Below are 24,785 nucleotides of genomic sequence, written 5' to 3' on the forward strand. Positions count from 1 at the left end.
AGGCAAAAGACCTGAATAAATACAGTAGACTCCCTCTATAACGAGAACTGAAAGGGCAGACTAATTATCTCGTTATAAGCCGATCTCGTTATATCAGACAACAATAATACTGTGCATACATATGAATATGTAGTTTTCTAAAATATTAACTTCCTATACTGAAGACATTCGGAGCAATATAAGATGCTAAATATTGCTTAAATGGCGTTTTTGAAAACGAGTTGTTTACTTATATTGTCAATCTTCTTCTTCATGTGCCATCTTCTCTAAGAAGGTTGGCAACTATTATGGCAATTCTCACTTTCGATATCGCTGCTCTAACGAGGTCAGCAGAATTGCAGTTAAAGCAAGCTCTCAAATTCTTTAACCAGGAGATGCGTCTTCTTCCGCGACTCCTTCTATCCTGTATTCTTCGTTGCATTATTAAATGCAACAAGTTATAACGCTCGCCCCTCATGACATGTCTCAAATATTGCAGTTTTCTGACTTTAGTTATATTTAAAACCTCTTTACTTTTTCCCATTCTTCTCAGCACTTCTTTTTTGTCAATGATATACGTTAAAACAAAAAATCTGTACTTACATTTTTTTCCAACTACATAATGTACAAAGCATATTTTCAAGAATAACATAAACTATTGCTTCTGCAATTGGAAGAAGTCTGTCATTTTTGACTGCTTTAAATTGTCCAGTATCATTCTATCTATCAAATTTTCTAAAGATGTGAAACAGTTGTATTCTTCTTTATTTGCGTTTTTTCTTTGGATAAAGTTTCTTACAACGTTTAAAGCACTTTCCACATCTTGTTTATTAGGACTTCTTGCGTAAATTCACCGCGATTGTCTTCTCCATCTTCATCACTTTCGTCACTGACGATAACGCGCTCCGCCGGCGGATTGATTACTTCCGCGATAATTTCACTATCCGTCGAAAGATCACATACGATGACGTCATCATAAATGGCAATGAATTCATTAAACTTGTCATTATTGTTCAGTTGGGTTAGTTCTTGACCTTGTTGTTGTAACCTCAACTACTCTGCTACATGATATTCATTATTCAACTTCTTCATTTTCTACCTCAGTCCCTGTCCACCCGCATGAACAAAACATTTTCTGATGGTTTTTTTATCTATGAGTGTCCATGCTTTGTGACTGAAAGTTATGGCATCTAATAAAGTAACAGGAGATTCACTACGGTTTTCCTGATCCATCGGTTGCAGAACAGATATGCAATTTTTCAATTTCAAAAAAGATGTTGAATGTTTTTGAAACCGTTAACTTTCGGATGGGCCGTACAATTGTCAACAATTAAAAGAATCTTTCGATGCCCCATCTCTCTGTCCCAATTTAAAAGTTCTCCACTAAGAATCTCTGCTGTCATCCACGATTTTTTATTAAATTTATATGTGACAGGAAGCCGATTTACATCTCTGAAACATCGTGGTTTTTGTGATTTTCCAATGACGACTTCCTTTTTCGGAACCGAACATGTTGGCACACGTGAGTACACTTACCCTTTCTTTTGATAACTTGCCACCTATGCAACGTTCATTTTCGAATTAAGGGTCTTATCTGGAGTAAGTTTAAAAAAACTCCCAGCTCGTTGGCATTGAAAACGTTATCAGTGTAATTTTGTCTTATTGTAGGCCAGGACTTCAACCAATTGTCGATGACTTCTTTGGAAACACTCTTCGCTTCACCGCAAGTTTTTCCACACGTAATTTCGGGCTCGGCCTTAAAAACGGCTCATCCACCCACTCGATGCTTTAAAATTCTCATCACCACCTAGCGCCTGCGAAAACTGTGTTGCTTTTTCTTGAAGCGGTGTTCCACTTATTGGAGCATTCGCAGCCCTGTTTACGGTAAACGACTATTGCAGTATCGAGTTCTTTATTAGTTGCGGCACGTAGTTTTTTCGATTTACCGGAAAAAGACGAACCTGCTTCGAAAATCTTGTGTTTATTTTTGAGCATGGTAGATAGAGTAGAACTTGAAATTTCTCTTTTACGACAAACTTCTGCTTTCTTCTTACCGTTCTCGATATCTTTAAGGATGTTAATTTGTTCTTCTAAAGTAAATGCTTTTCTTTTAGGAGTCATAGTGTGTAATCTACGTGACTATGTAATCTACAACACAACTTTCAAGACGCGAAAGCACATTCAGGAAACAAACGATAAACATCTACGACAAAAACAACTGTAAAATGAAATTCTGGTGAAATTTGTTTCATTTATCATGTTTTTAAGCCTCTTTACGTAGTTTTTTAGATGCAAATGGTCAAACCCCTCCACTGACACTTGTATGTGAATCATAAATTGTAAATTTTCGACAACACAATATCGGTCAGTAGATTAAACAGAAGAAGTTTATTACGGGCTGCAGTTAAGTGTATTTATTTATAGCCACGGCCGGGCCAAAAACGTAAAAAACAAGTATTTCGATCTTATTTATTTTCTCTCGTTATAACCAAATTTGCCTCGCTATAGAAGGTTATAGTTCAATAGAAATTTCACGGGATATCTAATGTACCTCATTATAAGCAAAACCTCGTAATAACCGTGTTCGCTATAGAGGGAGTATACAAACAAATTTATAAAACATCAGAAAGAAAATTCGAGAGGCAAAAGAGAGGTGGCTCTTTGACAAATGCAAGGAAATAGAAGATCTAGATAACATATATGATAGCTTTAATTTACACAAAAAATCAAAGAAATAACAGGTTCTAGAAAAAGCACAAGAACGACTGCCCTTAAAAATGATAAAGGAAATACTATTACTGATATGAAGGAAAGATTGTGTCACTGGACCAATTACATCCAAAAGCTAGTTAATGATGAAAGATAAGAACTATCATTAGAAACCACAGAGAATACCGGACCACCAATATTACGGAAAGAATTCATCCATGCCATCAAAAACACAAAAGAGGTCAAAGCTACCAGAACTGATGATGTGCCTATCGAAAAATTAAAACTCATTGATGAAGATGTAATTGATGTAATGGTTGAACTCTTTAATCTAATATATCAGACTGCCACAATCCCCAGACAATGGCTGCAATCGACCTTTGTGGCAATACTCAAAAAGTCAAGTGAAATATCCTGCTCAGATCACAGAACAATAGCTTTATTGAGTCACATACTTAAAACAGTTTTCTATGGAGTAGTAAAATTTGCGATAGTCCCGTATTTACGTTTAGCAGAAACGGTGTTACGTATTATAAGGTTAAAATAAATTTTCATAAAAAATTTAATTATTAATTTCCTTTAAACTTTGCGTTGACTTGCGGGACATCCTGAGTACTTTTACGTAGTGAGCAAATAAATCAATCCCCTTTCATTTATCTAAGATTTAAATGATGCAGTGATCCCACGTCTATCCAGCACCCTTTTCATAATTTCCTCCGAATTAACAAATAACACGAGGTTGATAGCTATGGAATTAATTAGGTTTATTGATAAACACGTTCGTGGAACCATTCCCATTGGACGATAAGTCATATCTGATTGAAGTTCGTGGAAGCTATATTCATTATAGAAACCAAACGAAGATTTCTCAGAAACGGTTAGGATTATGGCAATCTGCTAAATTTAAATTCTTAATAGATCGTATGTTAGTTTAAATACGCTTTATTTTGTTTTATTTGCTGATTTTATTTCCATTCTATTTTATATACAGGCTGTTTATTTGGGAACGTAACATACTTTAACTGAAAAAAAGAAAACACTTAGGCGATCTCAAAAATCCCATACTTAATAAGTCTTACTTCATCAATAACAAAGATAATGGATGTTTTATTTATTTTGCCAAATTCTGGTTCATAACTTTTTAATCGCATTGTATATTTTCTTTATATTTGTCATGCGAATATTCTTTATGGTGTCCAATAAATTATTTTATTTATAATTATAAGAAATCCGTGTTCATATTAAAAAATATTGGAAAAATATTCCTACCCAAAAACAATGCCCTGTACATTAGATTTTTTAAAAGTGCAAACAAACAACTATTTTAGTTGTTTGTTTGCAATTTACGCTCAAAGTAAGCATTTTACATAAAAATCACAAAAGTAACTTTTGTCTTAAAATAAACTATTAAAAAACGTGGTTTCTATGTGAAAAAGGCAATAAATAGGTTCCAATGAAAATTTTTGGTAAACTTTTCAACATAGCATATTAGCATCATAATATATCGATTAAAACAAGTTTCAGCATGTGGGTATGACATCAACCTTTTTGGACAAAAGCCATTTGCCTAGAATGTCTACCAAGAACTAAAACGTAGTTTATTTGAGGTTATTTAATTCCAATACATAAAGCAATATTATTTTTAGAAATAATTAAATAGGATAATTTATTTTTTTATTCAAATCTATTAAAAATAAATTATTTAGGACGTTTATTGAATAAGTATACATTAATCATAAATTATTTATGTTTTACAATACAAATTACCTCAAATAATATAAAAAAAATAAACATTAAAAAAAAATGTTTAAACAAATTAAATGATTTATTTAACAATATATTTATTTAAATAATACATAAACTTAGTCTACGCAAAGAGTACATACAAGTACATAGAAAATAAAAAAATCGAAATCCACGAACAAGAACCAGAGATACAGTTAACAGCTCTTTCCCCCGCCACCTCTCCCACAAGTTTCAAAGTGGACCGATTTTTCGAACCAATGACCCTAATTCGATCTCTTAATCGTTATGAACAAAGCTGCTGTCAATTAAAAAAGGGACTAACTTCGTTTAAAATTAAACTAAATGCTTTTTCTTTTTTAAATTTGTGGAAAAATGCAAGCTAACCAAATATGAAAAAATTATTTTCTTGCAGGCAACAGTTAAAAAGGTATTGTAACTGTTTATAAGTAAAAAATTGATATGTTTTGCAAAATGATTTTGCAATATTTAAAATCATTTTTCTTAATTTTTTTTTATTAAAAATGATAGAATGATTCTTCTTTTTTGATAAGCTATCCGCAGAATTACTGCAACTTTATCATTTTCTGACTTTTATTGTTGCAAAAAATGTAATTTGGGAAAAACAAATAAAATAACTTTTTAACAATTTGACTAATCGCTTTGAAATTTCGATCATATTTTAAGCACTACAAGATTCAAGGTTTTATGATAATTTTTAAAAAAGTATTAACATTTATAAACAACCGAAATTTTTTACTTATTTTGCAACTTTCTAAGCAACAAATGAGGATAAAAACATTTCAAAAACTCCATTTTAAAGGTTTTTATATGATTTATAAGCTAGTTACTCTTAAATTTGTTTCCAATGCTTCACTTTTTGCTGATAGACGAAAAAAGTGAAAATTTACCGTTTTTGACCTTAACTTGTTAATAATTAATTCCAAAAAATCGAATGCAGGAAACATAAAGGTTTTTGTTACATAGGCCCTTACTACTCAAAACAACTGTCATTTGCCTGGGCGATTGAGTGTCATAAACACGGTACTTTTTTTGCTTATTTCCATGACCTAAATGTACAGAGTATTGATTTTGGGTTGGAATACTAATATTTTTCAAACCTGACCTGAATTTATTATAATTTTAAACACAATAATCAATTCGACACCTTAAAGAAGATCGTCTAAGTGTCCCGTTTTTTTAGCTAACGTATGGTTCTTTGACTTATAATGGAAGGGAAAGTGGAAGGAAGAAGAGGTTCAGGAAGAATAAAACGCTTCTGGTTGAAGAACGTAAGAGACTGGACAGGCATGGACACACATTCGATACTAAGAACAGCTCAAGATAGAGAGCAATTTGCTGTAGTTATAGCCATTCTTCAGTAATGGAGAAGGCACCTTAAGAAGAAGAAGTATGTTACTTTTTCAAAGAAACACCCTGTATATTCATAATTAAACAATAATAAGTAATTTGTATTTTCACTAGGCGCAGAAACAACCAGTTAACTGAGAATTAAGCCGCGTTTACACAATGTCAATTGACGAGACAATTGTCAGAAGACAACTGACTGGCATGAAATTATTGTCTTCGTCTAAACACTTCAGGCCAATTGCCTCACAATTGGCCCAAAATTCAGTTGTCTCCGGGAGTAGACTGAGGACAATAAGCTGCGCCCAGTGAGCCCCCCACCACTCGAAATCTCAATTGTCGCGACAATTGGCGCTGTGTGAACGGTGTAGACCAGTAGTGCTCTCTTGTTTTTTGCCAGTTCCCTCACCGGACACCAAAGATGACGAGTAGTCGGCCATGTTTTAGCTGCCTACTGCCATGGCAATAGTTGGCCCCGTATAAATATCTTCTCGTTCAACTGGACTGGCCTCCGACAATCCGCAACCACGTGATGACAATTGTCCAATGACAATCGTCTTGCCAATTGTCATCGTGTAAACGCGGCTTAAAGAATAACTGTTTATAATATGTATGTAACACAATAAGCACAAGCAAAATATCCAAGTCATGACTAATAAAGCGTTTAAATCTATGTCTCACAATTTGTGTCGATAAATCTTTATCTATATTTTTGGCAAGTTTATTTCGATCGTCCTTAAGACTATGCATAACTAACACTAAAGTTTTAACAAAAGCAAACATAGAACAATAACTATCCGATTCAATCGAAGTTACCACTGAAATAAAACACGGAATTCCTTGAGTCCTCTATTGTTGAATTTGGTTGTGGATATAATTGCCAAAAGTCAAAACAAGTTACAAAGATAGCTATACGTATTTAACAAATTGCTAATAAATTGAATATGATAATTTTACCAGAAAACACAAAGCGCATGGTTGTATTAAAGGACCTGCTGAGGTGCAAATTGAAGGTATAGAGACCAAACAGAATTTACACAAAAATTTTTATGCCAAAAATGACCCACACTGCGGAAACGTGACCTACTACTGAAATGCAGAAAAAAGTTAACGGATAAGAAAAAAAGAAGATTGGAATAACTATACAAATATAATGACTAAAAACAAAGTAGTAAGATAACGAAAGATCGTTCTTCAGTGAGGTGGCGATTAGTGAAACTACCACGAAAACTCTGGAATCCTAATATATTGGAGCTAAGTTGAAAAACAGATAGACTATATATAAAAATGGGAAAAAGAAGGGAAAAATAACATTACTGTTTTTAATTTTTTCTCTAACATGACACTTGCAAGTTATGTACAATTATACGTTTTGCTACAAACCACGGTGAATTGGGTAGTATTCTTGGACCATAATCTCTGGGGGTAATTTTGAGGTTAGAGTCAAACTTTGAATCCCATAGATGCATTCTGTATATTCAAATAGGTTTAAGAGAGTTTGAGGCAATTTTTTAAGCACAGTTTAATAAGATAAACAGGTTTCAAATGCTTGTCAGATGTTTACTGAAGGTTTATTTACTGAATTAAAATTTCCAACTGGTAAAGGTGGTCGTTTGATTATTAGAATATTAGTTTAAAATTTCTCTTATAAGGAAATTTATATTACAGCGAATATGTATTGTTTAGGATATTCCAAGGCTTAACAACACTGTTTTTATGTTTTATTTGATTACTGAACAAAACATTATTTTTTTAAAATAAAAAAAATCCTTTTTTTTAATTTGCTTTTATTTCTGGACTTACTTTCCATCATTTACAGTTGCTCCAAAATTCATGAGATTATCTTCTTCGGGTAATTCGTCATTATCTTCGTAATAAAGACTTAAATCATCACCCAGAGTAACATAGAGCTGTTCATCCCCGTATTCAGTAAACAATGTAAAGAGTGGATATGCTGGACCTAAAATAAAAATAAAACATTTATTTAAAGAATATCGAAATATTTATTTTAAATATTTATTACCAGATTTAATGATCTTTGAGAACATATTATTTACGTAATATAAAATGTAAAATATTTAAGAATATATTTATCATGTGACTCATTAAGTTCGTCGCATTTGCGGGAACTAGCTTTCTTTGGTATATCTAGAATTCTAGCCTAGCTAGAGTCAACCCATTCCTTTGGTGTTACGTCACTTTCATATATGTTCTTAAAAAAATATGTTAGTCGTTTTATGTTGTTATCATCGATTAGTTTTATAATATCTATTTTATTTCGTCTGGTCAATAAGCTTCCAATTCTTTGCACATTGTATCACATGTTTTGCCTCTATGTCTAGGATTGGGGGTCTTAATTGTCCACGTCGATGTCTGTTGCAATTTAGGTTTGTCGTACGCAAATGATTTTTCGATAAATTACTCCCATACTTTCTTTCTACTTCTTTCTTTTTTTTTTGTTTTTTGTATTGTTAAGTTCTTCTCTTTGTACTGCAACTATAGTATTTTTTATGATTTGCCATATATTTTCTATTTCTTCGTCTACTGTTATGATTGCTATTTTTCAGATATTTATTAAGTTTGGTTGCTCCCATTTCTTTATTAGCTTCGTTTCGAAGTATTTTAAAATTGCACTTTGGTTTGTTTCGGCGTATTGTTTTTAGTTTTCGTCTGAGATTGATAACGACTGGATCGTGGCTATCATACGTTCATACCTGGATAGTTTTTTGCACTCTGGATAGGTACTTGATTGTAATATATGAGTAGTTAAAGCAAAATCAATTTAACTCCTTACAATCTTTTGATTATTGTCTTCTTTATCTATTGTGGGTGCATGTACTTGTATTAGATTAAGTATAGTGTTTTTATATTTAAGTTGAAGTATCGCTATCCTTTCGGAGTAGGGGATGAATTTTTCTAGAGATTCATCAATGTTTTTGTGTATGATAAATGCGACGCCATATTGTCGAGGACAGTTATTTTCTCCTCCAGAGAAGTAGATAACATGGTCATCAATTTCTAGTTTTTCTGTACTGTAAAATCCCTTTAAGTTCATCAAGCATTATTATAACCATTTCGACTTAAAAATTGTTTCGACGAAGGATTATTTCATCCAAGTCTAGTCATTAGTATAGAACTTAGCCAGCTCTAAAGTCTGGCCCGCTATCTGTATTTTAGAAAGGAGACAAATCACAACACAGTAATTAGACTCACAGTAGGTAACATATAACTGCGAGGCATGGGCTTTAAATACGAAGAAAGGGGATACTCTGGAAAGGGAAAAGAAAAATATTGGAATGCGTATTCGGAGGAAGTAAGACAGAAGGGTAGGAGAGAAGTACCATTAACGAATTAATGGCTCTGTACAAAGAACCTTTAATCACCAGGTTTTTCAAGTCGTATAGGATCAGATGGTTGGGACATGTAGAAAAAAATGTCAGCGAACACAATGCATAAACTAGTTATGACCAAGAATCGGTCCCAGAGGAAGAGGTAGGCCCAGAACGAGGTGGATTAATAAAGTGGATGAAGAACTTAAGCACGTGAAGGTGAGTGACTGGAAAAGTAAAGTACAAAACAGAAGTGAACGGAGAAATACTTAATCTTAATCATCATCATACTTAAATTTAAATTTGGATTAAAATAAATAAATGCTATAAGCCTGTTGAGCGTATCAATAAATAATCAAATAAACCTCGTGTTTTATATCATAGCAATACTTTTGGAAACGACATATTCCAGAATATATGCAAACTTAGAGATTGAGAATACTAATACAAAGTTCTTAATGGCATTTATAACAGGAAGTATAACTTGCAATTAAAGTCACATATGCCTAGATGCTAATCAGTCCGTATAGACATAATGATAGAACTATTAATTTAGATCAACATTAAAAAAACTAGTACACATAATAATAGACAAAAAATTCGTTAGAAAATTATTACTTTTTAAAATAATTTAACGGCAACCACTGCATAATGAATATTTTTAATTATTCAAGTCAGTGCCGACAGCCAAACTTCGTAGTCCTTCGTCAAAGCTTTTCTTGTTTAAAAAATTGAAACGGTAGGTTAATCTACTTACAAGTTGTTAGTCGCCGTATTCTTAACAAAAGAGAATAGAAGTCTCATTAATATCACATAAAAAGGCAACACCAATTTAAATCTTAAATGTCTCCTGGAGATGAGCAATTCAACTTCTTTTACTTTTTTCAAAACGATTAACGGCAATGCTCATTTAATAGCAATCCGTTCCACCAAAAGTTAAAGATAAAAAAAATATTGTAAAAAATTAATGTCAATTATTTAGGTACAAAGATAAGTAATTGCAACACTTAATACAGTTTTACATTTGACCTATAACCTTTTGTCTTTTAAAGACCACAAACCACAACATACCTAGAAGGTCAACAGTCAATGTTAGACTGCATATTGATGATTGGATGATAACTGCATAATTTTGTATTAAAAATACCACTAATCTAGAAAGAATCACTGAAAGACTCTAAAAAACTAAAAATAGAGTTTCAGAATCGAATATAAACTGGTTAATTACTATTTAAATGGAAATAAGCCACAACTAAAGGTTAAAGTACGTTAATTGACGTTTCAATTTCCACTAAAATACTTTAAAGTATTTTAAATACAATGAACGTACTTTAACCTTTATTTGTGGCTTATTCCCATTTAAATAGTAATTACTTTAAAATGCCACAAGAAAATAGCTTCAGAACAATATAAACTGGTTGCAAAAAAATGATTACAAGAAAAGTTTACGATAACTCCAGTAAGAAGAGACAGAAAATGCAAAGAAAATGTCAAAATACAATGTTAATATACATAACGTAAACTGCAGAAGAAAATATACAACCGCCTCCATAAAGGTCATGCTTAACCTCCCTTGGACGTTATTACATATATGGATGGAAAAGGAGGGGACGGTAGAAGCATACGGAAGGCCAATAATTTACCAGGAAGTAAGACAAAAGGATACCTGAATCTTATCTGGAGAGATCATTAAAAATCACCCAGTTGGAAATGGTGCCAGATGCATTTAAATCTTAATATAGCTTTAAAAAGTCGTCCTCTTTCCAGGAAGGGATAAATGGGAGTCGAATAAAACTAATTTGATAATATCAGATCAATGCTGGTATACAGATCCCTCTAAAATAGCTGAAAAAGTTGTAGCTAGGGCATACGAAGGAGATCCAAAAATACACTTATGGACAAAAATATCGAATATTTTGGAATTTTCCATTTTTTTTTTGTAGTCACTATTATTTCAAAATAATTTTAGATTACTGATAATACTCATATATTATGCTGATGATGTACTCAACTGATTTAAAATATTTTGATGTTTATTTTGACGTTTATTCAGTGGTTAGTGTCATTCGTACATTTTATCATAAAAATCCTTCCTTGACGGAAATGAAAAATCATACTAATTCGGTTATTTTTAGTTTAATTTATTAAGTTTAATTAAATATTGTTTTAATTTAACTAAGTTTAAAACAAGTATCCCACCAATTCGGCACTGCGATGAAGTCCAAGTAGCACATATTGTAATTTTATACGAGGAAGGATATGCACAAACAGGTATCGCACGACGTCTCAGCAGAACTGAATCTATAATTTTAAATACTCTAAAAAGGTACCGCGAAACAGGAAATTTTGTACGAAGGCCTGGTCAAGGGCGCCCAAGGTGCACAACCGCAATTGATGACGGTATTTGGTTCTTAATTCTACACGAAATCGTTCATTGACATCGATGCACCTCAGAAATGAACTATTAAATGTTAGACAAGTTAATATGAGCTCACAAACAGTTAGACGAAGATCAAAAAAAGCAAACTTAAAGCCCAGAGGCTCCGCCAAAGTTCCATGTCTTCTCCAAAATCATAAAGCTTGTCGTTTTGAATTTGCAAGAACACATATTTAGTGGAATATCGACAACTGGAAAAACGTTCTTTTCTCAAAAGAGTTGGAGAATGATTTGCCAGCTGAAGTCTCGCCCAGACCGTTAGTTTTGAAGTAGATGGCATAATTATTTGGGAAGGTATTAGTTGGGAGGTACGTACCGTACTTGTGGAAGTAATTGGAAGGATGACTGGTGATTCTTACGTTTAAAACATCCTGCAAGATCATGTTTTGTCACATATTGGTTACATCCGATACGAAAGATTCACGTTAATACACGATAATGCTCGACCACATGCCGCTGCCATAGTGAGTAATTATCTTGATGAGGTCCAAATTCAAAGATTGGATTGGCCACCGTCTAGCCCAGATTTAAATGCCCTAAAATGCATCATACGACAAAGAAATCCCGTTTAAAATACGATAGAGCAGCTTCGGCTTGCTGCACAGAATGAATGGAATGCAATTTCCCAAGGATATGTCCAAAATTTACTTGCAAGCACGCTGAGAAAGATGCAAGCAGTAATAAGAGCTAGAGGGGGGAATACTCGTTACTGATCATGCACTTCTTTCTGTTTAAACCACTTAAGCAATTTAAATTATCATTTAAGTTTAGAGTAAAATAACCTTATTTACCTAATATTAAACATTTATTTTTTTCACAATATTCTCCGCATAAAAACTTAAAATTGTACATTAAACATTGTTAAAATAAACTCTATTTTATAATAAACGACTGAATTGACCAGAATTTATTTTGAAAAAACAAAAATTTGAAAATTCCAAAATATTCGATATTTTTGTCTATGAGTGTAGTAGGCTTGATGAATGTTTAGGTAATCACTTTACTATCTCCCAAGCGGATATCTAAGCTACAGAAATGTACCTGCAGAAACTAATCACGAGGAACTGCAGGAACAAATCTATAAAAATTATTTCTGATAGCCAGGATATAAGGTTTCACATTCGTAGGCCCGAAACCTGTCATTAGCATAGCAAGAAGCACAACCTAAAAAATAGTATCGAACTAGGTGGAACGGATGAAACGTTGCCTCTGATTCGAACAAGTGGGTCTTAAACATTTAAAGGATTTTATATATTTTATACATTTCGAAAAAGAGATCCAAAGATCTACCAGATATGAATAGGGGCGATCTGCGTATTATCGTAGGTCTCCTAACAGGACACTGTCGCCTCAAGGGCTACATGAACAAAATCACATAACTGGCAGAAAGTGCGAATTGCAGATTCTGTCAGGCTAATGACGAGACGGCGGAGCACGTTATGTGCAACTGCCCATAGCTGGATAGGATAAGAATCAATACATTTGAGCATTATTAACTAGAGCCCTACGACTTTGTAGAAGTGTCACCGAAGGTCATAATAGACTTTGTTAAAAAGGCTGGACTAAAGGGCAACTCTAACCTAGGAATGAGCCACAATAAACCTCTTAGGTTGAGTGGAAGGGCGGTAAAGCGCCCACTTATGTGGAATCCATAGACTAATAATACAAATAGACTGACTGCTACCTTATCATTTTGTCTCCCAGTGCTACGCCTCTTTTTGTTGGATCGGGTTTATCGACCACGTAACCTTCTTATTGGTCATTTAGGTCACCTGGTCAATAAACCCGGTCCATTAGAAAGAGATGCAAGAACTGCTTTGGGTCAGATTTCTCTGTCGCACTGGGGGAACGCGACTGTATTGCAGAAGTCAGTCTATCTTGTGTTATATGTCTATGTCCATAAATAAATTATTTTCCATAATTAAATTTCCAGTTCCAATAAATTCCAAGGGTTACTTCAAATATCAGTTGACCTAATTGAAACGTTACCAAAACTTAGCAGGTGTAGTATTACAAAAACAGAAAAAATAGTTAAACAAAAACTATAAATGAATAATAATTCAGACTTTGATGCTACAATCAATGTTAAAAGTAACGTAATGTAAATTATATACTTTAAGCAAAATAATACGAATAATAGTAAAATTTTAGAATGACCTAGCAATAAAATAAACATTTTAAGCAATAAAAGGAAAAACAGTTAAGATTTGATTTCACTTATAGTGCTCATGTATATACGCTTATACGTATGCCCTGCAATTCTTAGAAGGCACAGATTAAAGCAGAAATCTGAATTTGGTTTTGACAATTAGTTTCCGGATTTATAATCAGATATCGCTATTGCGTCCATATCGAAGCCAATTTAGTGTTGCTTCTACTATGACAGGAAATATTGTTTTCACGTTCAGAGCGTTTGTAAATAGCCGCTCCGAAGATTCCTTTTAGGATGAAATATGTCTTTCCTTTTATTTCAGTATACTCTTTGTGAGTACTAGAAACCAATTCGCTAAGGATTTTTGCTTAGTTGAGGAGATATGTTGTGGAATGCAATTTTAGATTCCCCATGTCTCTAATTACATCTTTATCAACGTCTGTTTTGCCTTAAATTAAAGAGAAATCTGAATTTGGTTTCGACAATCAGTTTGCGGATTTTAATCAATATATTATCAGACAAAGATAAATGAGAAATCTAAAAAGAGAGAATATGTCTTAAGTGTCTTGACATGTAAATGCTGGCTTACTGAGAATATAATTGCTAAGAGAAAAGAAAAGGAGATGGAGAATATAATTAAGAAAAAAGAAGAAAACAAGAAAAAAAGCGAAGAAAATGAAGAGAAACGTGTTGAAGCACAAGAAATTAAAAAGAACCTGATGTTCAATTTTTTCACATGCGAAAAATCATGTCATTTTTTCGCTGTATTACTAGCTACCATTCTACCACAATTTTACAATTATTTCCCGTTCTCCAACCCTTCGTACTCACATTTTAACCCCACTCCATTAGAAATACAGACAGTTGTAAGATAGCAAAGAAAGTCTCACTCTCTTGCCTGTTGTCTCTCGATGATAACGGACATTCTCTCTTGACTGCTGACTGTTGCTAGAAACAGTCGTCCTCTCTTTCGTCTGCTGAGTCCCACTAGGCAGACGTATAATCTCTCTATCGCTACCTATCGCTTGGTACAGACTTACCAAGCTTTTTCTCCACTCTAATTATCTCTCTCACTTATAGTTACGCGAAAAATACCGCAAGTACTATTTTAAATCGTGTACAGACGCAAATGTGCTCTACATCGTGATCTAAGTGTTAATACGCGAAACACGTGTTCACAAACTGGTAACCGGACAGTTTCCCCGTATGAAGAACAACCGCGACTGAAGCCTCTAAATACCGCGAGTGTGTGTATGTGCAGCAGAAGAATTGGTAAGACTTTGTATAAACTTTTTATTTGCTATAATCTGTATAACCTTTTACCACATATGCTAATTTATTTGAACCAGCCCTATGTAATACAGTCCTCATTTACTGAAATTATATTTATAATTTCACATATGTACACCCTTTTTGTACATATTGTGGTCTATTCGAGTCGGATATAAATCATAATCTCTCTCTCACTCTCTATCTCTCTGTCTCACATCTTGATTCTACATAGTTTGGTACACTTTTGAGTCATATGTAAATCCTCATTCTCTCTGTTTTATCTCATGCTCGATTGAACATATTTTGATCTAATTCGGTTCAGATAAATCTTATCTCTGCTGTAAATCTCATTAGATTTGGTCCTTCGAAATTATGTATTTCTATATATGTGTATATGTTCTTTGATATATATGTATATACGTATGTATTGATAAATCGATATATTGATAGATCGTTGTTTAATAATTCTTATCTGTGTAAATTCCAATTTTATGATTCTATTGTTAAAGGACGTTAGAAAGTCAGGTAAAATTACCCATTGATAGATACCTGTGACGTAGTAAAAATTCCAGCCCTTTTTGTCAACCAAAGATACCCATTATAATCCCAACTAATTGTATTGTTCTCTGGCACGTTTCGCCATAGGTACATATCTAGGTAAATAATTTGGGATTTTGTCCTATTGTTCTGAATAATAAATTTTTACAAGAATTCTCCGCTGTTATTGTCATTAATCCCTAGCATAATAATCGCTTTATTCAAATCGCTTGATGACACAAACTAAATTTTTACAATAATCTCTGCTCTTAGAAAGTATTTGCATATTAATTGCTTTATTAAATCAATTAAAATTATCTCAGTGTTAATTTAAATTAAATTCACGACACCAAATATAATTTGCACACAAAAAAGAAACAAGAAACTGATAATCTCATTACACTCTTATATACATATTTTTTCTCTGCTCTTTGTACTCTTTCCAAGAGTCGCTAGGTTTTATTCTCTTTCTCATTCATCTCTGACTTGTACACTCTTATTACACTCTATATAACTATAATATACTCCAATTCAAAATGGCAGAAATTGCAGAATATTTTTATGCAATGCACGTTTCACAAAGAAATATCGCCAGAATTGCGAACGTTGTTAGTTCAAATGAAAAAGGCCTCTCTAATTGTAGAATTAGAGAATATATTACTCAGCTTAGGGCAGCTTCTAAATCGTATTTGGATGCTTTGGAAAACCTGGCTGACGACGAAACTATTCTCGAAAGTGAGGAAGTAGATATTACTTATGAAAAATATATGGATGCTTTATGTTTCTTAGAAGAAAAACTGGAAGCTAAACAGGCTTTTAAATTTGATACAAAATTTAAGGCGAATACTTCCAGTAAACACATTGTTAAAAGTACTGATTTGAATATAAATGGCCAAAAAGAAGTTAAAAATACATTTTACTCTGACTCCCTCCCCAATCAGTTCAAAGAGATGAAAGAAATAACTATAAGTACTTCGTTTAGTTCTGCAAATGTTCAAGCTCAGACGCAAGAGCTTCAAAAGCCGACTTATAAAAACACTTCTAATAACATTAGTACTCAAGATGTAATAGGCCAGCCTCTCTTAAAAAATGTGTTACCAGCACAAACAGTCACTTTTCAAAATACTCCAGAACGAAATATGATTACTGAAACTGTAATATCTGCATCTCCCGTGCTTCTTAACATTTCTCCCCCACAAATATTACAAGAATCCAATACCTTGGTTTCAAGTCAAGTTTTACATACACAAAATATTTTAATCTCTGCTCCTATTCTAAAAACTGTCAATTTGTCTCCATTGGTTATTGAAAACTTAACTCAAGTACCGCCTTCTTGCGGTGTGCAAGCGGAATTGGCAAATATACCTCCCCAAACTCGTATACAAATTCAAGATATCTCTCAACATGAAACTTTAAATGCTCTAAATATACGACAGGTTAATAAACTCTCTATTCAAGCTCAGAATATATTCACTCCCACTTTCTTACATTTCAATAAAATTCCTACACAAAAATCTATTGATTTATTATTAATTGCAACACCTTGTGAAGGTGCTGTACATGTCAATTTTTTGAAAATTATCCCTTCTCGGAATAAATCCATTGTTCCTCCACTAATACACGAAAATCAAATACTCCTCTCACACCCTCGTTCTCGAAGTAACTATTTGATACCCTATCCCAGTGGCGTAACTCTTCTCGCCCGCCCCCAGTATGTTCAATTTTTTCACATGCGAAAAATCATGTCATTTTTTCGCTGTATTACTAGCTACCATTCTACCACAATTTTACAATTATTTCCCGTTCTCCAACCCTTCCTACTCACATTTTAACCCCACTCCATTAGAAATACAGACAGTTGTAAGATAGCAAAGAAAGTCTCACTCTCTTGCCTGTTGTCTCTCGATGATAACGGACATTCTCTCTTGACTGCTGACTGTTGCTAGAAACAGTCGTCCTCTCTTTCGTCTGCTGAGTCCCACTAGGCAGCCGTTAATCTCTCTATCGCTACCTATCGCTTGGTACAGACTTACCAAGCTTTTTCTCCACTCTAATTATCTCTCTCGCTTATAGTTACGCGAAAAATACCGCAAGTACTATTTTAAATCGTGTACAGACGCAAATGTGCTCTACATCGTGATCTAAGTGTTAATACGCGAAACACGTGTTCACAAACTGGTAACCGGACAGTTTCCCCGTATGAAGAACAACCGCGACTGAAGCCTCTAAATACCGCGAGTGTGTGTATGTGCAGCAGAAGAATTGGTAAGACTTTGTATAAATTTTTTATTTGCTATAATCTGTATAACCTTTTACCACATATCCTAATTTATTTGAACCAGCCCTATGTAATACAGTCCTCATTTACTGAAATTATATTTATAATTTCACATATGTACACCCTTTTTGTACACCTGAGAATATATAAAAAACAGAAACAGAAAAAAAAATTATTTTAAAATTCTTGTATAAAAGGTACAATATTAAAAACCCTATCGGGCTACATCACAGAACGTTTTGGAATTAATATTCCATCATCAGTACTATCCTAAAAGTATAACCACACATTAATTCAAACATAAAATTTAAAATTTTGACCAAGGTAATTACAAAAAGTGTGGTTAATACTTACTAGATGTACATGTCAAAATCCACTAAATACATGGCAACGTAAGACTCCACTAGAGGTTGCTAATCCTGAGACGAAGTGTCTACGAGGACTTGCTGATGGCAACTAACTAGAATGACATGTTAGGACGGAAGTCAGAACAAAGCAGTCAATGTAACCTAAGGTATGTGTCTGAATATGACATTAGCCAGCAATATTTAAAATTGAATATGTTAAGCATCTTCGTCTTCTTACGATGCCTATCCGTTCCGGATGTTGGCGATCAACATGGCTATCCTAACTTTGCTTATTGCTTTTCTGAATAGTCCGGTTGTCGATATATTAAACCACTTTCTCAGGTTTTGAAGCCAAGATATTCTTATTCTCCCTGGTCCTCTCTTTCCAAATACCTTGCCCTGAAGAATGAGTTGCAACAAGCCGTATCTCTGTTCATTCCTCATAACATGGCCAAGATATTCTAGTTTGCGCTCTTTGATGGTGTTAATAATCTCGCATTCCTTGCCTATTCTACGTAGGACCTCAACATTAGTCACACGATCCACCCATGAAATTCTTAAAATACCTCTGTAACACCACATCTCGAATGCCTCGAGTTTTCTTAAAGAAGCTTCGGAAAGTGTCCAGGCCTCTACTCCGTATAATAACGTAGAAAATACATAGCATCTAATGACAGAGATTTTGGTACCAAGTGGTAAATCGTGACTTCTGAAAAGAGACTTCATCATTATGTTAAGCATAGCCTATGTAAATTAAAAACCAGAAAAGCTCCAGGATCCGGTGGCATACGAAATGAACCCTTACAATTAGAAAAAACCAAAACTCGACATAAAAAAATGGAACGAGAACTTAATAGAGCAAGTCATCGAAAACCACAGAGGCCTAAAGTGTTTACGACCAACAGTGAGTGTTCAAACAATTATCAAAATTAAAAACACCATATAGGATATGAAGTGAGCACGAAGGAGTTAACTGAACTGTTCAACGCCATATACGATTCAGGTAATATCCCAGAGGAATGGCTATTGTCAACATTTGTAACGCTACCAAAAAAAAAACGATCTGCGAAAACGTGCGAAGACTTCCGAACTATCAGTCTTATGAGTCATGCACTTAAAATTTTTCTTAAAATCATACATGCCAGAATTTACAAGAAATGCGAAGAAAATGTCGGTGAAATGCAATTCGGATTCCGCAATTCTATGGGTACACGTGAAGCACTTTTCACCTTACAAGTCCTACTTCAGAGATGCCGCGATGTCAGTTGTGATGTCTATATTTGTTTTATTGACTACGCCAAGGCTTTTGACCGTTGTCAGCACCAGAAGATGGTCACCGCACTACAAAGAGTTGGATTGGATGAGAAGGACATTCGGATCATCATGAATTTATACTGGAACCAGCGTGCTCAAGTCAAGGTCGAAGACCAGCTGACCGACCAAGTGAAGATCATGCGAGGAGTAAGACAAGGATGTGTGCTATCGCCGACTCTTTTCAATATATACTCTGAGGAGATTTTTAATGAAGCCCTCACAAACCTAGACATGGGAATCCGAGTGAACGGTGAATACATCAATAATATCCGCTACGCCGATGACACTGTGTTACTAGCAACCAGCCTAAACGATCTGCAGGCCTTACTAGACCGAGTGCGAACTGTGAGCGTAACATACGGACTGAACCTTAATATTAAGAAAACTAAATTCATGGTTGTCAGCCGTACAAATTTAGATCCCGGGGCACTAATGGCAGGTAGCGAAGAGATCCAGAGAGTCGACAGATTCACTTACCTCGGAACTACCCTCAACGTACAATGGGACTACGCTCAAGAGATTAGATCCAGAATTGAAATGGCACGGTCTACATTTATTAAGTTGAGATCCTTGCTGTGCTGCAGTGATCTCAGTTTGGGAACCAAGATGCGAATAGTGAGGTGCTACGTTCTTCCAGTGTTACTGTATGGAGTTGAAGCCTGGACACTGACGCAAGCCACTGAAAAACGAATCGAAGCCTTCGAGATGTGGATATACAGAAGGATACTAAAAATATCTTATGTGGACCATGTCACCAACGTTGAGGTCCTACAGCGCATGACAAAAGAAAAAGAAGTGCTTAATTTAATTAAACAACGCAAGCTTGAGTACCTCGGCCACGTGATGCGGAACGAAGAAAAATATCGAATTCTTCAACTTGTTATGCAGGGTAAAGTATTTGGCAGAAGAGGACCGGGACGCCGTCGTATCTCGTGGTTGAAAAATCTCCGACAATGTTTTGGGATGACCTCAGCGGAGCTGTTTCGCAGAGCAGTCAACAAAACCATGATAGCCTTGATGATCGCCAACATCCGGACCGGATAAGGCACTGAAGAAGAAGAATATAGGATATATATAGTAAAACTTATATATTACAAAAGAAACTTATTAGATTAGAAAAAAAGCCTAAGTGAGAGATGTTACAGAGTTAGTGGTAAACTAAAAAAAATCGTATAAGCAGAAAGTATTTTGGCGACCATGACAGAAGAGGAAGACCACAGAAAAAAACATTAAATAATACTTATGACTAGGTGTGAAAGTAAATGGCAAGTGGTACTATTTATTTATATAGTGCATAGCATTTTTTATTGAAAATATTCTGAAATGGTATTTACCTATAACTATTCATCGAAAGAAGTAATAGTCGTCCCAATACGTCTGTTTTGGTCACACTGTCCATTAAAGGCATCCTCAATATGCTTCGACACAGTCAAATTTCTAACAGTTCCAAATTTTTTAGTTACTTTTTTTAACGTCCACTCTTCTACTCCGTAAAGCATGTAGACGATTCGTAACAATTGGTAGCGTGCCAACGCTGAGATTAAGTTCCTTACTAGCTATGATTTTTATGAATGCAAATTTTGTTATTTAAATTCGGATTTCAACATCAGGATCCCATTTATTTCAAAGGATTTATTTTCCATTAAATAAAGTATTTAGTTTGTAAAAAGGAAAAGACAGTTAAGATTTGATTTCACGTACAGGGCGCTTGCGCATCCGCTTATACGTATTTCGGCCTAATAGGCCTCATCAGAACGGCTTTCGGAATCGCTCTGAACGTGAAAATATATCTTTTCTGTCTTACGAAGCAACTCTAACATGGCTTCGTATAACGCAATGTAGCGACATCTGATAATAAAATCGTAGACTAATTTTCGAAACCAAATTCAAGAATTCCGCTTTAATCTGTGCCTTCTAAGAATTGCAAGGCAAAATGCATATTTAGTTTGTGTCTATGACTGAAACGCAACACATTCCCATCAAATCTGTAGTTTTATGCAATTTTATAAAAAACATCAATTCATGTCATTTTATGGAAGTGATTTACGTAAGTAATTTAAATCATTCACATTTTAGAACCTACTCTAGAAAACCAGAGCGTACTCTTTAAAATAAGAAAACGTTTTATTTACGATGATGATGTGACCTTTAAGAAAAGAAAGACCACTTTTGACGACTAATACTTATAATTTAAGAGATACAAGAAATAACAACCTCCTTTCAACAAGCACAACAAAGATTGAACAAAATACATGGAAGTTTTTACCTCTTGATATGCATTCATTTATAATAAAGTTAGTTTTATTTGGTAGTAATACTACTACTTTAGTATTAGGTTTACTTAACTTTTGTAGTTTGTCATTAAATCTATGTTTTGGTGGAATTGTTTTGGCTACGTGAAATAGAAATTTCAGGGGAAAGGGCAAAAGGCAAACAATATAATCGCCTAAAAAAGAAGTAAGTTTTCATCCCAGAAAATCGAAACTTACCTGGTGTGGATCGAGCTACAATCAGGATGGAGAAATCCTTTGGAAAACCATTTGGAAAATAGTCCTCAGTTTCAAGTAAAATTTGGGTTTTTTTACTCCATCTAAAATATATTTTATTATTTTACTATTTAAAAATTTTATTGCAATTATAATTTCTTGTTATAAGGAAGCAATTAAATTGAAAATATCATCACAGCTTTTTAAAAGTAACAATTTTGGTTTCTTTTTACAGCAAATTAGCACAAATACACAGAAAAAAGATGTTAAAATAGGCGAAACAGTAAAAATTAATAAATAAATTAATAATAATAAACTAGAATTAATAATAAACTAAAATTAAAAATAATTTAATAGTAAATTTAACTAATAATAATTGTATTTATATGAAATTATTTTAAAACGAGAAATGTCACAAAAATTTAAACAGATATTGTTAATAATTGGATGACATTAATGACTTTTAAATTTTGAAAATCGTTGCAAATCGAATCCATTACTGACAGATATTCTTTTAATTTTTTACTTCTCATTTAATGTCTGTAGTTTGTTAGTTATTTTTTATGCAGTTTTTGCTTAAAACCTGCTTAGAATAAATATATGATGATTAGAAACGAATTAATCGAGGGTAGTGAATCGATGAGAAAAACCGCTATTTTGTAACGCGCTACCCATGACGACGATATCTTGTGGCGCTAGCTCCGCATTTTACTATATAGAAAAAAATAATACAACGCCAGTATGAAGCTTCGCTTCAAAAATAAGAAGTACAAAGTACAGTGGAATGCCAAAACCGATCGAGCTGTAACTTGTACCAACGAAGAACTGGAGCGTGAAGCCGTGAGACTCATCAGCAGTCTTGGACTTACTTGAGACACATGAACGCGCTGCATGGAACCCACCGATTTTCGACAAATTGAGGGAAATCGGAGCTCGTTTACCTTCTATCGTGCATAGATAAACTATACGAGAAGATGTTAAGAAGATTCTGTCATCGAAGGAAAGAGGCATTTCACCCAAGCAGCATGGTTTCAGAAATAACAGTAGCATGAAAGTCTTCCGAGAATTGCGAAGGGTGGAGAAGGAATGTTTTATGTCCGGAATGCTTTCAATACCTTAAAATTAAAATGAAATTTATGAGTGAGAAGTACTCAGTGTACTTTATTAATGTAATTATTTATCAGAGAGGAAAATAGTTGTAGAAAAAGAAGTGGTGATTAACGTGACGGTTGGTCACGCTGTGGAACAGAGACGCTGTATATTAGATGCGCAGTCTACAGGCAGCCAAGTCAAAGAATGAATGAAGATACGTGGACTATACCTGGATGCGGGTAAAACCGAGACCATAGTTCTCAATTAACAACGGAAAAAGGAACGAAATAAGATTAAAATGAGCAGTAATGAGACTGGTTACAAAACAATTCGAGAGAAACTTAAGTGTGCCTCTGAGTCAAAATGAAAGTTGGTGACTTGTAGGTCTACAATGATAGTAGACGGGCTACGGGGATCAAGCATAACATTGGAGAGCTCATTATTCTGATAGTCCTCTACGTGGCTTCGGTCTGGAATAAATCAGTTCTAACAAAGTCGTATAGCACCTAAGCAGCTATAACGAGTCTGTTAGGGATGGTATGTGCATTGTACATACAAAATAATGACTACCAAGGCCTTGACAGTTAAGACCAGGTTTGTTTCGATGCAGATGTTAGCGAAGGAAAGAGAAATAATGTACAAAGAAAAGAAATAAATACAGAGTAAGGAAATTAAAAAAAAATAAGAGACAGAAAGATTCACCATAATGTGGCAAGGGGAATGAGACGAGGTGAGGAGGAAGTTACTCATTTCGAATCAGAAAAGATGGATAGGCTACGGGCACATGCATTTTGATTACTTCCTAAAGCAGATGCTCATACCTTATGAATATTTCATCTAAATAGAGCAAAATAAGGTTGCGTTGATAAAAGTTATTTAAATGAAAATTATTTTATTAAGCATTTTTCTAAAATGGACTTTGGAAACAATTTTTATAGATTTATAGAGATAGACAACCACATAGAGATTCATAATTTAATACAGATATATTTGAGTGAAAAATCATTGCAGGAAACCTGCATCGATATATATTTTATGGAATGTATCTCCTCAAATTTTTGGCACAAAATATTTATCGGATTTTTTTAATGAACAAATTTATTTAAACAATAACTAGTTATCATAAATTTATAACTCCATACTTAAAGGTTCTACAGTATTCACTGCCTTCCCTCGCTCAACCGTTTCCATCTCTCTCTGTTGTCCCATTCTCCATCGTTTAGGTCTCTCTTACTCATGGCCTCGTCTATTTTGTTCCTCCAGGATTTTCGGGGTCGTCCTCTTTTCCTCCTTCCCATGGGGCTCCATTCGGTTATTCTCTTTATCCATCTGCCGTCGCTAGTTCTTCTTACATGTCCATACCACTTTAGTCTTTTTTGTTCTATATATGTTAGTATGTCTGTTTATATTGATGTTCTTTACTTTATTTCGTCATTACTTCTAATATCCATTCTGTTACTCTGCAGCATCTTCGCAGGCATTACATCTCTGTTGCTACTATCTTACTGCTGTTTTTCTTGTTTATGATCCAATTTTCAGCCCCATATGTCATAATACTTCGCAATAATGTTTTATAAATCTGTGTTTTGTCTTCATATCTAGGTATCTATCCCACCATACTGAGTTAAGTTGTCGGATGGCTGTTCTTATTTGTCCTAATCTTTGTGTAATTTCTTCCTTTATTGTTGCCTTTTTCGTGATTATAAACCCCAAGTATTTGAATTTATCCTTTCCTTTGATTG

General features: G+C 34.0%; 1 protein-coding gene across 1 annotated transcript in view; it reads right to left on the bottom strand.

The window, feature by feature from the left end:
• Nucleotides 1-24,785, bottom strand: part of LOC140443752 (uncharacterized) — a 255,377-nt gene that overhangs the window by 128,347 nt on the left and 102,245 nt on the right. The window contains exons 4-5 of the mRNA XM_072535170.1: nt 21,955-22,055; nt 7,603-7,759 (exon numbers count right to left, since the gene is read on the bottom strand). Of these exons, the coding sequence (XP_072391271.1) occupies nt 7,603-7,759; nt 21,955-22,055 (258 nt within the window). The remainder of the gene's footprint in view (nt 1-7,602; nt 7,760-21,954; nt 22,056-24,785) is intronic.

The sequence above is a fragment of the Diabrotica undecimpunctata genome, chromosome 6 (genome assembly GCF_040954645.1).
Source record: "Diabrotica undecimpunctata isolate CICGRU chromosome 6, icDiaUnde3, whole genome shotgun sequence".
In the NCBI taxonomy this organism is placed as follows: Eukaryota; Metazoa; Arthropoda; class Insecta; order Coleoptera; family Chrysomelidae; genus Diabrotica; species Diabrotica undecimpunctata.